We start from the raw sequence: 14782 nt of genomic DNA, 5'->3' as shown, positions 1-14782 counted from the left end.
AGTGCTTCGCGGCTGAGCAAGTGTCCACATACTTTTGGTCATGTAGTGTGTAACCAAACTGGAGAGGACGCTCAAGGATGTCCATTTGGTGTCCATAAGGTTAATTGATTACAAGGTGGGTAGCTCTTCACTAAAGAAGGGCTTCAACATCCTGTGTAGGTTCATACCAACCTCTCAGGCTCTCAAACAGTCTGCGTCAGAGAGGTTTAGAGAGGGAGAAACCACTGCCAGCCTGCGTCATTAGCCTACAGTTTTGGATTTGTCGGTTTGTTTATGCTGTGAATGCCCCAGCATTTGTCGGGCAAAACGACATGGGGGAGGTGGGGATTGAGTTATGTACATTGTCATCCTCTGGAATACAAATAAGCCTTGTGAAGAAGGGGGAAGAGACAAGCTGACGCACAACTGACGTATGACAGTTCAATATGCTTGCGCTCAAGGTACATCTGAATGCAATCTATATCTGTTTCAGTGTATGCGATTGGTGGGCTGCATCCGCCACTCGACGACGCCAGGCTTTGTTCCGGATCTCCTGCTGGCTGCGAGTGGCTGGTCAGTGCCTCGTCCTCAAGCATTGGTGTGCGTCTAACATAAGCAAAAAAGGGAACTGCATCAAGGCAAACGTGGGCCTCGCATCACGCGGGCTACAGCTAATGTTAAGTGATAGTCCGACAGAAAGGCCTTAATTATGAGAAATGCAAGGTGCCTTGATTGTGTGCCGTTAATAAGATTTTTCCATGTCTAGCCACCTGAAGCGGTGTGTCAAGCTATTGCTGATGCTCGCTCGCTTAGAGGGGCAGTTGAGCAACTATGGCAGAACCTGACAGGTTAATATGGGCTGTGGGAGCAATAACAACAAAGTGTGTGTGTGTGTGTGTGTGTGTGTGTGTGTGTGTGTGTGTGTGTGTGTGTGTGTGTGTGTGTGTGTGTGTGTGTGTGTGTGTGTGTGTGTGTGTGTGTGTGTGTGTGTGTGCGTGCGTGCGTGCATGCGTACGTGAGTGAGTATGTGTGCGTGTGTGTGTACGTGTACATGTGTGAGTATACATGGTATATGTGTGTGTGTGCTATCACATGTGTCTGTGTGTGTGTGTCCATGGCAGTGTTTTACAGTGTGTGTGTGTGTGTGTGTGTGTGTGTGTGTGTGTGTGTGTGTGTGTGTGTGTGTGTGTGTGTGTGTGTGTCCATGGCAGTGTTTTTCACGTGTGTGTGCGTGTGTGTGTGTGACAGGAGCCTTATCAGAAGCCTGGTACTGTAGGAGTGGGTAGATGACAGCAGAGTGTGAGGAGGAGGACATAGGAGCAGGAGGGAGCTGTGTCTAATGAGCCAGCTAGAAACGACGACCACTGGCTCGCTGGCACAGAGAAAGAAGAAGAGAAGACAGAGAATAAGAGAGGGACAGAAGGGAGAGAAAAGGGAGACAAAGACAGACAGAAATTGAGAGAGACCGAGAGAGAAACCGAGAGAGAGAGAGAGAGCCCATGAGTGAGTCCACGTCGCAGGTAATTTGAACATCTCATCTCACACCACTGTCTCATCTGGTGCAAAACTAAAGCCTGGGAAACTTCCCAGAAACCCCCGCAACCCCCTGCCGCCCCGTCGACTTGTCAAGCTGCGTTTTCCCTTTCCCAAACTCCTGTAATTGAGCCGCCGGGCGCTTAAATCGTGCGCTCAGCGCGAGTCGGCCCATTTCCTGAATCGCAGCGAGGTGGGAGCCAGGCACCTCTCGGGGAGTGCTTGCCTGCAGCCACACCGAAAGACTTCAAGAGAACGAGACTAACAACACTGAAAGACGTCATCAGCACCTCCGCTGCCGTAGGATCCTCATTGTTTTTACGCAAGTCATCCTACCTGAGCTGTCCACAAAGCCAGAGCTACAGCTTGATGAATGACGCCAAAGTCTCGGGGGAGGTGATTAAAAACGAGTCTGAAAGCCTGCTGGATGTGCCATATCCGAGCATCAGATCATTAGTGACTTTTGTTTTGTTCGGATGTCGAAGGTGTACATTGAGGAAAAAAGTCCAGACCTGAGTTTGAATTTGTTTTTGTCTGTGCCCCGAAAAAGTCCAGGCGGTGTACCGAATAGTGTTTTTACCCAATCATTCTCGAGGGCGCTCCCTTGAGGGAGGTTGTGTTGGGCTCCTGCTGTGAGGGACATCAAACAGGCAAGGCAGAAGAGATATAGCAGAGTCGATATACTGAAGGCCCCGCGTGTGGGGTTGAAGGTTGGTGTGGATGGGTTCCTGGGACATTATCCATTATCAGACGGGGCAAGATCAGGCAGTAGTCAGCTCTACGCAGGCAGCAATCTGTGACCACCCTGTTTGGGCCCAGTACAAAGTTCAGGAGCGAAAACAACAGGAAAGAGGTAAGATGTGGACACTCAGATTGGAGAGTGTACTGAGGTGCAAGTGGCAGGGAGAAAACACACACGCCGCCACATTGATGGCCCATTGTCTGGGACGTCAGACGCGTCTGATCCATCCATCGCCTTTGATCAGCTCGGAGGCGCCTCCACACCCAATTAGGCTCAATCCATTCCAGTCATGTATTACTCAGCTTCATTTTACTACAAGCCATTGCTCCTTATGTGTCCTTCGCACGCACGCACGCACGCACGCAATCGCACACACACACACGTCTCAGGTGATGAGTCACAGTCAGGACAGCGAGGCAATCGATCAATCTCAGGTGGGTTGTGTATGTGAGCGTGCATGCATATGGAGGTCGTTCTCTCATTGAGATGATATTGTACTGTAAACACAAGGGTAATTAGCAAACAGCCGAGCTCCACTGACCAGACCTTGGAGTGGACCAGACAGACTATTGAGGTCCTTTGATTCAGACAACAGACAACAACTGCTTGTTGATGCCTGCCATTATTACCAGCGTTATTAGGACAGAGAGAATACTGCTGCTGGCTCAGAGATCCTGCTCTGTATTCTTTTGCCTGGACAGATGGACTGAGGGCATGCCAAAAATTGACATTTTTAACAAGATGGCCACAGAGTGAAACGGGACCTAGGAGCACAGAGGAGCACTGCCATTGTCTCAGCTGCCTGCCTCCTCCCGAAGAACCTCCAGGTGTAATGGAGTCATGCGCGCTGGCCAGCTGGGCTCGTGCCTGCTTAAAAAGTATTGATCAACCTCTCTCTTTTTTATGCCCCCTCTCTCTCCATCCTTTCTCATGGGCCAGGTAGTGTTCTGCAGCTTTACCTGCCTCAAGGGTCTCTCTCTCTCTCTCTCTCTCTCGCTCTCTCACACTCTCTCCTACGCCACTCACTCTATCACTCTTAAAACACTGGTTGTTTGAAAGGGGAGAGGATATGCTCTGATGAGGCTTTACAATAGCAGACACCTGCACACACACTGATTTCCCCGGTGTTATGTGCGTGAGGAGAACACACAGGTCTTGATTAGGCTCTCTCCATGTCACCCCCCTGATTTGTGTGTGTGTGTGTGTGTGTATGTGTGTCTGTGTGTCTGTGTGTGCACAAACGGGCAGGCATCTATCTCCCCTAAACGGCTGTCCGTTTGGTGTGCCACGTCCTGCTAACCGCATGATTAAAACCCTCTTAAACTCTCCCTAAATCCTGTTTACTGTCTACTAGTCACACCCAGGGCCCCAACGGTACCCCCCCGGCCCCATCCCTATACATCCACCCCCGTACCTCCCGGCCATAAGCTCTAGCTCTCAACTTGCCCCTTGACCCAAGCCGGCAATGCATTACTCTTGCCGATCAATTGATAGATCGGTCCTGTCGGATCGGTCTGTAACCAATTCAGACGATACTGATGATTCAGCCAGGGAGCTCCGGGCCGCTGTCACCAATCACTGATCAGCAGCGCTGCCCGACAGGTATGGACATTCGCCTGTCACTTGGACCTAATTTATTGCTGACTACCACCATTGATTAACCTTGCCTTGTGGACCGCCGCAGTCCGAAGTTTCTGAGAAGGGGTTTAAGGAGGAGTCTGCAACGATTATTGGAGTGAATGGAGCAGGGGGAGTGGGGAATAATGATGTTAACAGTGTTGTGTGTGTTCAGACTAGCACACTAAACTTGACTAAAGTTGGGGTGTTATAAAACATCTGTAACCTTAGGTCTTTGGACCAGTAAGCTATGGACGTTTTCAGCCATCAGATGACTACTCAGCAACATGCCAGGGACAGGTGCAGGTCCACAGACCATAGGTTGAGAAGCACACTGAACTATATGGCTATATTGCTTTATCACAGCTTCTCTTAGTGTGTTAAGTGACTATTTCAGAAGCCACATTGCAGCTGCCTCTCCTCCAAGTGTGACCGTGTCCACACTGTCCACTTTAGCAATCCGCACCACCCTCATCCAATCGCAGGAAGAAGACGCCCGCCACAGAGACCGCCAAGTGTCCGAGCGACAGAGGTTCACCGGCGGTATTTAAGACCTGTCAAATCCCTCTCGGGAGGTTGTGTTTGAAGAGGGGACCACCTCGCCACTTTATTGACCCGTGTTTACTCTCACGCTTACTGCCGTTTACCCTATCAATGGGCACTGCAATCCCCTATCAATGGGCACTGCAATCAACCACCTGTCTGTCAGAGCCCACGGAAGAAGAAATACAACTCTGGGGTGCATCCGAAATGGTAGCCTATACTCTATATACAGATGCAGGATCTTCATTTGACCACCCTGTAACAAGATAACTATCCTGAAATGCAGGTTTAAAATGGCTTCTGAAGTTTGTCATTTCCATGTAGACATTTTTGACTTGATTTCCCCTTACAAAAATGCATCAACCAATACAAAATGTCCATTAATTATAATTAATTTGGTTTATATTATGATGTGTGTTGTCTGTATAATTGTGTGTTTTGTCTGTATTATTGTGTGTTTTGTCTGGTATTATTGTGTGTTTTGTCTGGTATTATTGTGTGTTTTGACTGGTATTATTGTGTGTTTTGTCTGTATTATTGTGTCTTTTGTCTGTATTATTATGTGTTTTGTCTGAATTATTATGTGTTTTGTCTGGTATTGTGTGTTTTGTCTGAATTATTATGTATTTTGTCTGGTATTATTGTCTGTTTTGTCTGTTATTATTGTGTGTTTGTCTGTATTATTATGTGTTTTGTCTGGTATTATTGTGTGTTTTGTCTGTATTATTGTGTGTTTTGTCTGTATTTTTATGTGTTTTGTCTGGTATTATTTTGTGTTTTGTCTGGTATCATTGTGTGTTTTGTCTGTTATTATTGTGTGTTTTGTGTGTTATTATTATGTGTTTTTTCTGGTATTATTGTTTGTTTTGTCTGTATTATTATGTGTTTTGTCTGGTATTATTGTGTGTTTTGTCTGTATTATTATGTGTTTTGTCTGTTATTATTGTGTGTTTTGTCTGGTATTATTGTCTGTTTTGTCTGTTATTATTGTGTGGTTTGAGTTGCACCCTTTTTGCCCTCAAAACAGCCCCAATTTGTCAGGGAATGGGCCCTACAAGGTGTCAAAAGCGTTCCAATAGGGATGTTGGCTCACGTTGACTCCAATGCTTCCCACAAGAGTGTTAAATTGGCTGGATGTCCTTTGGGTGGTGGACCATTTTTGATACACACAAGAAAACTGTTGAGCGTGAAAAACCTAGCCGTGTTGTAGTTCTTGACACAATTAAACCGGTGCGCCTGGCACCTACCACCATACCCCGTTCAACGGCACTTCATTATTTTGTCTTGCCCATTCACCCTCTAAGTGGCACACACACAATCCAAGTTTCAATTGTCTTAAGGCTTAAAAATCCTTATTTTCTTCTCCCCTTCAACCAAACTGATCGAAGTAGATTTAACAAGTGACATCAAGGAAATAACAGGTTTTGACGAATGTTTCGCAGACTCAATGTACATATAACTGTGTCTGCGCTTCTACGTGTTGGCTCTCTGCATCATTCACAGCAGACTTGGGTACAAATAGTACCTGCGTTTCTTTCAAATAGTTTAAGCATTTGATTGTGCACGTCTGGAAACAAGAGACTGAAGCCTTAATAGACCCCAGGAATGAGAACCTGCTATTATCTAACTTTCAATATCACAGCTATTACCACTACCAGACAACAGGACACACTGAACAGTCAGAGATGTGCTGTATTTAACGTTTTGGCTTCCATTTATGAAACATTGACATGCCCTCTACCCATCTCGATGCAAAAGCAGCTTTAGCGAAAGAAAATGTGATGTTTAACTTTCGGTTGGGAAGACTACAGCTTGGATGACTAAAAAGAGCACCTGGCAATCCTACCACAGACAAGAGAGAAACAAAGAGTAAACATGCTACCACATCTTCCTACTGTTTAGCCAAACGAGTGTAAAGCAACCTCAGTCACAACTGTGCCAGAGTTTATGAGTGGACAATGGACGGGACAATTCCGTCAGTTCCTCGCTAAATTTGTGACATGTATCAAATACTTCCTCTTTTAGTTGTTCAGAAGCGTCTGAATTATTTCTGAGTGCTGTGCCGCTCATAGATATCATTTATACTCAGTGAAAATAGTATGTGAAAATGAAACAAATTGCTAAATGCATTAAATATGCATCCGTTTCAAACGCAACTTGTCGTCACCACCACACAAAATTAAAGCTTTTCTGTCACAGAGTCAGTCCCCTATAGCTCACCTTTTTTTGGTATCAATTTATTTGGATAATCCCAAATAGATTGTTTGTAATTCAGTAGATGTCCAACTAACAACAACATTTTGACTAACTATCGAGTAATCCTAACCCTCGCATTAACCCTAGCTTAACCTAACCCTTATTCTAACGCTAAACTGAAATGTACCCTTAACTGTAACCCTAAAAAGCTGTGGCATATCAAAAGAGTTGGAATTGATAGTTTAGACATCTGTAAATCATCTATAGGGGACTATCAAATGAAGTGTGTGATTACGATCACTTCATTCGTCAAATTACACACAAGGTCCAATGGAAATTTGACTTCCACTTTATCACAATCCCGCCCGAAAGACCTACAGGGAGCATGCCATTCTTTAGCACCTGTGGAGCAGTTGTTGTGGTGGGTAAGTGCCTTACTCAAGGGCACAACGGCAGGCAATGGCATCAATTCCCGCCAGATTTTTCCCATCAGACCCGGGATTAGAATTTGCAACCCTCCGATTGTTAGCTGGCCTCTCTAACCACTAGGCTACCTGCCGCCCATGAACTATCCTTCTAACTGTCACAGACAGAATGGAGGCAACTCGGAAGACATATTTGTTGTCCCCGTGCCTGAGTTTCTACTGTGAGATTGTGGGTGGCCATTGCTTTGGTAAACACACTAGTTGGGCCCAGGGGACGATGCTAGTGCTGATGAGCTACTTAGGATCAACGAGGGATTCAAAAGCCTCTGAGCCCGAGCTCTCTGCTACTGCTAATGACTACAAACGCTGAGAGAGAGAGAGAGAGAGAGAGAGAGAGAGAGAGAGAGAGAGAGAGAGAGAGAGAGAGAGAAAACAGGGAGGAGGACATAAAGAGAAAGAGGAGGGAAAGAGAAAATTCAGAGGGCCCTTTAAGTAATAACTGAAAATAAATTGCACCATGGCCACCAGCACCACTGAATGTTCATTCATGATCCCCTTAATATATCCAAAATGGCCACCCAGTCACAAAACTACGCCCTGTAGGCCAAACCAACACAAGGCCGAAATGACACGATAGAGCCCCCATTTCGGCTCTGGTAGCAGTGAAGTCTATGGATGCTGAGCACAGCAAAACACACACTAACCTTGTGCAGTGAGTGAAACACATGAATGCACCGTGGCTGCAGCCAGCCTTCCTTCATTCACTGCAGTAAGTCAACTCCAAAGTCAAGGCCATTAGGGGGTTATCTAACGGCCCAACCAGGGGGTCGGAAACTGCTCTGCAGTTGGGGGTTATGGACTGAGGAGATTTATAGGGAGGAATAATGCTGGGAGCCAACATGACATTCTTGTCTCTCGTGTCACGCTGTGCACATCACATTACAGTCCACTATCACACTGTAGAATAGAGGAGGATGGATTTCAACAGTGTAAAACTAGAGAAGTGTGCAAGTTAGTGGTAAACGGGGGAGTGGGGAATTGTCTGGCGCTGAAAAAAGGATAGATGGGGCAATGTGTGGAGTGGAGCTGTGGTGTGTGTGTGTGTGTGTGTGTGTGTGTGTGTGTGTGTGTGTGTGTGTGTGTGTGTGTGTGTGTGTGTGTGTGTGTGTGTGTGTGTGAGTGTGTGTGAGTGTGAGTGTGTGTGTGTGTGTGCGTGTGCGTGTGTGTGTGTAGTGACATTTTTAACAGGATTTAGAAGGGAGAGAACATGAGTGGTACAAACTGTATCTAAGGTGTGTGTGTGTGTGTGTGTGTGTGTGTGTGTGTGTGTGTGTGTGTGTGTGTAGTGACATTTTTAACAGGATTTAGTAGGGAGAGAACATGAGTGGTACAAACTGTATCTGAGGAAAGGTGTGTGTGTGTGTGTGCGTGTGTGTGTGTGTGTGTGTGTTTATATGAGGTAAACCCAAAATCCTCTTCGAGGGGTTCTCACATTGTTCATGTACTCGCTCAGCAGGTCTTGCAGGGCCTGCCGGACAGCGTTGCACTCGGCCACGATGCGCTCGCGGCGGTCGTCGCGGGTGCAGGACGAGTCGGCCATGAGGGCGGCGCCGCTGATGATGCTCTCCAGGCGCTCCTCCAGGGAGGGGCGGAAACGCGCCTCGCTGAACGTCAGCGGGTCCAGGATGATCTTGTTCTGACCGGGAGGAAAGGAGAGAGGGAGGTCAGAAACAGGCTAACCAAAGGGTCAACTTTTGAATGCTATTGCACTTCAGAACTTTGTGCCCAACGAGACTGTTTAGTATTCAGAGTGGAGCATGTCACTCCTTTATCTTATGAACCAAAGGTTAAGTGTTGGGTCACCCAATTGTATGTAGATTGTTTACAAGAATGATGAACACATGGAAATGCACGTTAGCATTTCCACGCCAGAATCACCCATGAAAAGCTACAATCTACATTCAAGATGACTTTGCCATCAGCGCTAACTATAATACATTTGAAAACAAAAGACACAGATAAAGATCTGAGAAAGACATGAGAGAGAGACAGAGAGAGAGAGAGAGGGAGAAAGAGAGGGAGAAAGAGAGGGAGAGGGAGAGAGAGAAAGAGAGGGAGAGAGAGGCCAGTTGAAGTTATGTTTCTGCTGTCAACCATGAGTTACATAAAAATAAATTATCTTAGCTGTTTCTTTGGAACAGGTTGTCGATTCAATATATTACTGGTAACATAGGCTTATGTCTGAGGTACACAGGGTCATATACACCCTTCTGGTCTTCATAATGACTGTAGTAATACACATAATAATAATAATAATATCGGACTGACCCATGTCTGAGGCCACCATCTTCCAACGAGAGAGAGAGAGAGAGAGAGAGAGAGAGAGAGAGAATATGGGACAAATAAGAAAGAGGAGGAAAGAGAGGACTTGTACGACAGCAGGCGGCAGTAGCCCATTTCAATTTATTAATGACACTCTCTGTCACGGAGAGAGAGAAAAAAAAATGAAAGAAAGAAAGATAGAAAGAAAGAAAGGGTGTAAGATGGTAAAGAAAAAAAGAAAAAATAAATAAATAAAGGGAGAAAGAATGAGAGAAACAGAGAGTGCTACAACAGCAGGAGGTAGTTACAGGTAGGGAGTGTAACAAAGCTAGCAAACACATTTGGCAGTGATAGCAGATGGCTCAGTGCAATCTGTCAGCACTAGGTGGTAAAGCCAGAGGCTGAGAGTGGAGGAAAGGTCACCTTCAAGCTTAGCTTCAGGGTCCTAGTACCAGACCCTTACACCCCCCTCCCCGCCTGCTTTATGGGGCCTTTAAACACAGATTGAGGAGACACAGGGGCCCCGGCTTTTATTATTGGAAGTAGCCGCAAAATATACTTTTTTTATGATCTGTACAGCAGGTAAGAACAAAAATTACCATTTTGATGGAGAAGGTATTACGTTTTACGGCCGTACAATTTCAATATCCCATTCGGCAGCAGTTTGTGGTGCGGTGGAGTTTTAAAGAGGGAGAAGCCACGGCGGGTAGGCAGCGTTTATTAGTAAAGAGGTGCCTAAATCCCTTGGGGTGTGTGTTTGTGTATGTCTGTGTGTGTGTGTGTGTGTGTGTGTGTGTGTGTGTGTGTGTGTGTGTGTGTGTGTGTGTGTGTGTGTGTGTGTGTGTGTGTGTGTGTGTGTGTGTGTGTGTGTGTGTGTGTGTGTGTGTGTGTGTGTGTGTGCGTGTGTTCATATCGGTTGTACTGTGCATTACGGTTGAAAACAGTTCCAGTCGGGCGTAGTTGAAAACAAAATACAGTGCCGTTCAATGACGACTGTCTTCGACTGTTTTGCGATGGCCTAATTTGTTTCAGGTCGCAGCTAGACAGCATCTATTTTCCACAAAGCGAGTTAGCCACAATGTCTAGTCTAGCAACTGAAGCCTATTCTAAAGAACAGCAGGGTGCTATCACATTGACGGGAGACACAGAGCACACACACATTTCCCATTTACATTTTAGCCATTTAGCAGACTCTCTTATCCGGAGCGACTTCCACACGCACACAGACAGAGAGACATCGAGCTGATGGCTTTGTCTAAAACCCTGAAGTGGCAACCCAGCCCTATGAGTGGGAAACCCATTCCAGGCCACTGCTCTGTGTGTGCGAGAACGAGAGCAACAACACAGATGGTATTAGACATGGCGTGTCGAGTCATATCCATCTCCATCCTGCCCATAATGCTCCATAATTATCACTGTTTTCTCTGCCTTTAATGTCATCTCATCTTGTATCTTATTAAGAGTCTCCGGCATCGCAGGCTTGGTAAGCACAATCCATTGGCTTCGGGAGGACATTACAAAGACAGTGAGCCTTCAGAATGGGGCTAGAGGGTTGCGTTTCTATTGTTTGCATCGAACAAACATGCTAGCCGCGCGAAAAGGCGATGGCATGCATTCCGGTAATACAGGCATTCATTAAAGTTTGCCTTATCTCGTTTTCTTCAATGTGGGAGAGAGGAGAGGGGGATGGAGGGAAGAATGGGAATGCCCAGCATCTGTAGAGCTAGAGGCAGCTTGGATAAAACTGGCTGCAATCAGAGGATTATTGTCTTTCTTATAGTCTTCATTGTTGCACGACGTGGAACCGCTCTGCTATCCTTGTTCGGGGTGACACTGTTGTTATTTTTTTTTTACATTTCCACATTTTATTCATGGACGCAGAATATTTACAGAAGCGATTTGGGAAGGGATGTGTAACAGTGATAACACCAAGTAAAACTAAAATGATAACTTAAAAACACAATATAAATATTCATTAACAAACTTATAGCTTATTAGACACATTTACACTTCCTGTCTCTCTCACCGCTCGCATCAGGGTTCAACAGAGGTCGCCTCCCGTAGCCCGCCGCCCATGAGCTAAGCTACATTACATCAGATGGTTCTGATTTGTAAATAAGCAAAAAATGTCAACAAAGAAATATCCCCCAAAACCAGTCAGCAGTAGTGTCCTGCCTTAGCATACATAACAGAACTAAAATGTCTGTTTTTGAGGGGGTAGTAGCAGAAGGAAGCGAATGGCAACAGTGAGTTGCGTTCAGAGCCTGGCCAGTGAGCTACGTTCAGGCTACACTCAGGCCTCTAATCCTGGGGGCAGGGTGACAGGCTGATTGTCAAACCATGCATGAGAAAGACAGGCAGGGAGAGAGAGAGAGAGAGAGAGAGAGAGAGAGAGAGAGAGAGAGAGAGAGAGAGAGAGAGAATATGGGATGAATTCAGCCACAGCAAGGGGGATGAGATGAATAAAGATAGAGAGAGAATGAGAGAAAGAGAGAGAGTGAAGAGGAAAGAGAGAAAGAGAGAGAGAGGGTCTGAGACAGAGAAAAAGAGGGGAGTTGTGAGACAGCAGGACGGTAGTGCCTCTGTTCATATTACTAATGACACTCTCTCTAACACTACCCTGCCTCCTATACGAGCCCCGGCCTACATTCACATTCACTGGTTGGTGCCTCAGGAACCCAAATACTGAATCCCTGATTCCCAAAGGGACTCATTTTATCAGTTACATTTGACAGTTTAAGTCTGTATAGCAGTTTGTGCTCTCATTTAAAAGGCAATGAGGTCCTTTATCTACTTCCAGAGTCAGCTGAACTTGTGGATGTCATTTGTATGTTTCTGTATCCAGTTTAAAGGAAGATAGAGGTAGTTTCACAAGCCAATGCTAACTCGTGTTCGGGCAATGACTGGAAGTCTATAGGTATACGTTGGTATGCTAGTAGATCCCATAGACTTCCAGGCAATTGTGCTAATGCTAGTTAAGATTGGCTCACGAAACGACTTTCAACTACCATTGCTAAAATCCTGAAGTATCCATGTAAAACCACGTGGCAGAAATAAATACCGACAGTCACTGCGTTCCATTTAGGATATGTCCAATTGTTGTCTTCACTGGGGTGTGTCAACTTCAACAGACCAGGTGAAATACAAAATAAATACCTACAGTAGCTACCTTCCATTTAGGATATGTCCAATTGTTGTCTTCACTGGGGTGTGTCAACTTCAACAGACCAGGTGAAATACAAAATAAATACCTACAGTAGCTACCTTCCATTTAGGATATGTCCAATTGTTGTCTTCACTGGGTGTGTCAACTTCAACAGACCAGGTGAAATACAAAATAAATACCTACAGTAGCTACCTTCCATTTAGGATATGTCCAATTGTTGTCTTCACTGGGTGTGTCAACTTCAACAGACCAGGTGAAATACAAAATAAATACCTACAGTAGCTACCTTCCATTTAGGATATGTCCAATTGTTGTCTTCACTGGGGTGTGTCAACTTCAACAGACCAGGTGAAATACAAAATAAATATGTCTGAGTTACACTGGCCAGGCATGAATCATTTTATGTGCTCTCAGATACTGCAGGTTCAACTTTTATACTGTGACTATGTCTATGTTCATCTTAAGTATTCCGGGAACTAAAGTACTCTTGATCATCATAAAGTTGAAGTCGGACGTTTACATACACTTCGGTTGGAGTCATTGAAACTCGTTTTTCAACCACTCCACACATTTCTTCTTAACAAACTATAGTCTTGGCAAGTCGGTTAGGACATCTATTTTGTGCATGACACAAGTCATTTTTCCAACAATTGTTTACTGACAGATTATTTCACTTATAATTCACTATATCACAATTCCAGTGGGTCAGAGGTTTACATACACTAACTTGACTGTGCCTTTAAACAGCTTGGAAAATTCCAGAAAATTATGTCATGGCTTTAGAAGCTTCTGATTGACATCATTTGAGTCAATAGGAGGTGTACCTGTGGATCTATTTCAAGGCCAACCTTCAAACTCAGGGCCTCTTTGCTTGACATCATGGGAAAATCACAGGAAATTAGCCAAGACCTCAGAAAATAAATTGTAGACCTCTGAAAGTCTGGTTCATCCTTGGGAGCAATTTCCAAACACCTCAAGGTACCACGTTCATCTGTACAAACAATAGTATGCAAATATAAACACCATGGGACGACGCAGCCGTCATACCGCTCAAGAAGGCGACACGTTCTGTCTCCTAGAGATGAACGTACTTTGGTTTTGAAAGAAATAAAAAGCTGAAAGAAATAAAATCTGAAATCAATCATTCTCTCAACTAATATTCAGACATTTCACATTCTTAAAATAAAGTGGTGATCCTAACTAACCTAAGACAGGACATTTTTAGTAGGATTAAATGTCAGGAATTGAGAAAAACAGAGTTTTAATGTATTTGGCTAAGGTGTATGTAAACTTCAGACTTCAAATGTATGTAACTTGTTTCAGGGAACTTAGGCGTATGTCGCGGGTCACAGAACAGACGTTTTTGTAATCCAAATAAGATATTGAGTAAAAATGCCTTCTCGAACATGTGTACTTTCATGTGCCTTAATAAGAAACTTGTATGCCATTTGTAAATACGAATACAATTGTTAAATTACGAGCCTTGTTGGTTTAGCCAAAAAAAAGTCAGCAACCTTACTGCTAGACATGATTGGCAGAGATAATAAGTGGGCTGGACATGCCGAGAGATGAGTTTGGATTGGTCTGCCATATAGCACGCTTCTGTCTATTTGAGCTGGTCAGTGTGTCTAGGTAATCCTGTCTTACGCTGCTTTTCTTTAATTTATTGTGTATTAAAACTTCATAAGTGTTGCTCTCCTCTTTCTGGAGGACTGAATTTTGAAAATCAGTGGAATTCGAGTATGATAGCTAATGAGATGGAGAAAACACTAGTCTCCGGATTACATCTTCAAACTAAGGGGAACCATAGCATCCGACAGGAGACACGTCCAACCATGAATGATGTACACGGGTAAGATAGTCTAGCCAGCTACCGAGATGCGCAGCAGTCTAAGGCACTGCATCTCAGTGCTAGAGGCGTCACTACATATACCCTGTATCACAACAGGCTGTGATTGAGAGTCCCAAAGGGCGGCGCACAATTGGTCCAGCGTCGTCCGGGTTTGGCCGGTGTAGGCCGTCATTGTAAATATGAATTTGTAGTTAGTTAAATAAAGGTCAACATATCCTTTATTTAACCTTTAAATAAAGGTTTCACATATTACACGTTTCTAATTTTGACAGAAAGAGCCGTGAGTTGTGATTATACTTTATTCTTTACCTAGCTAGCTAACGATAGCTGGCTGGCTCACTAGCTAACTTTACGTGTATGACCTTATTATTCGTATCTCAGAGCCATTTGCCTAATGTTAGCTAGCT

The 14782-nt window shown here is 44.8% G+C and overlaps 1 protein-coding gene across 3 annotated transcripts in view; it reads right to left on the bottom strand.

Annotated features, from left to right (window-relative positions):
* LOC135507809 (catenin alpha-2) overlaps positions 1-14782 on the bottom strand; it is a 679445-nt gene that overhangs the window by 441442 nt on the left and 223221 nt on the right. For all 3 annotated transcript variants that reach the window (XM_064927473.1, XM_064927474.1, XM_064927475.1), the window contains exon 7: positions 8528-8731. In XM_064927473.1, the coding sequence (XP_064783545.1) occupies positions 8528-8731 (204 nt within the window). The remainder of the gene's footprint in view (positions 1-8527; positions 8732-14782) is intronic.

The sequence above is a fragment of the Oncorhynchus masou genome, chromosome 21 (genome assembly GCF_036934945.1).
Source record: "Oncorhynchus masou masou isolate Uvic2021 chromosome 21, UVic_Omas_1.1, whole genome shotgun sequence".
Lineage (NCBI taxonomy): Eukaryota > Metazoa > Chordata > Actinopteri > Salmoniformes > Salmonidae > Oncorhynchus > Oncorhynchus masou.
Note: the sequence above shows the minus strand (reverse complement) of the source record. Positions and strands in the feature narration are given on the sequence as shown.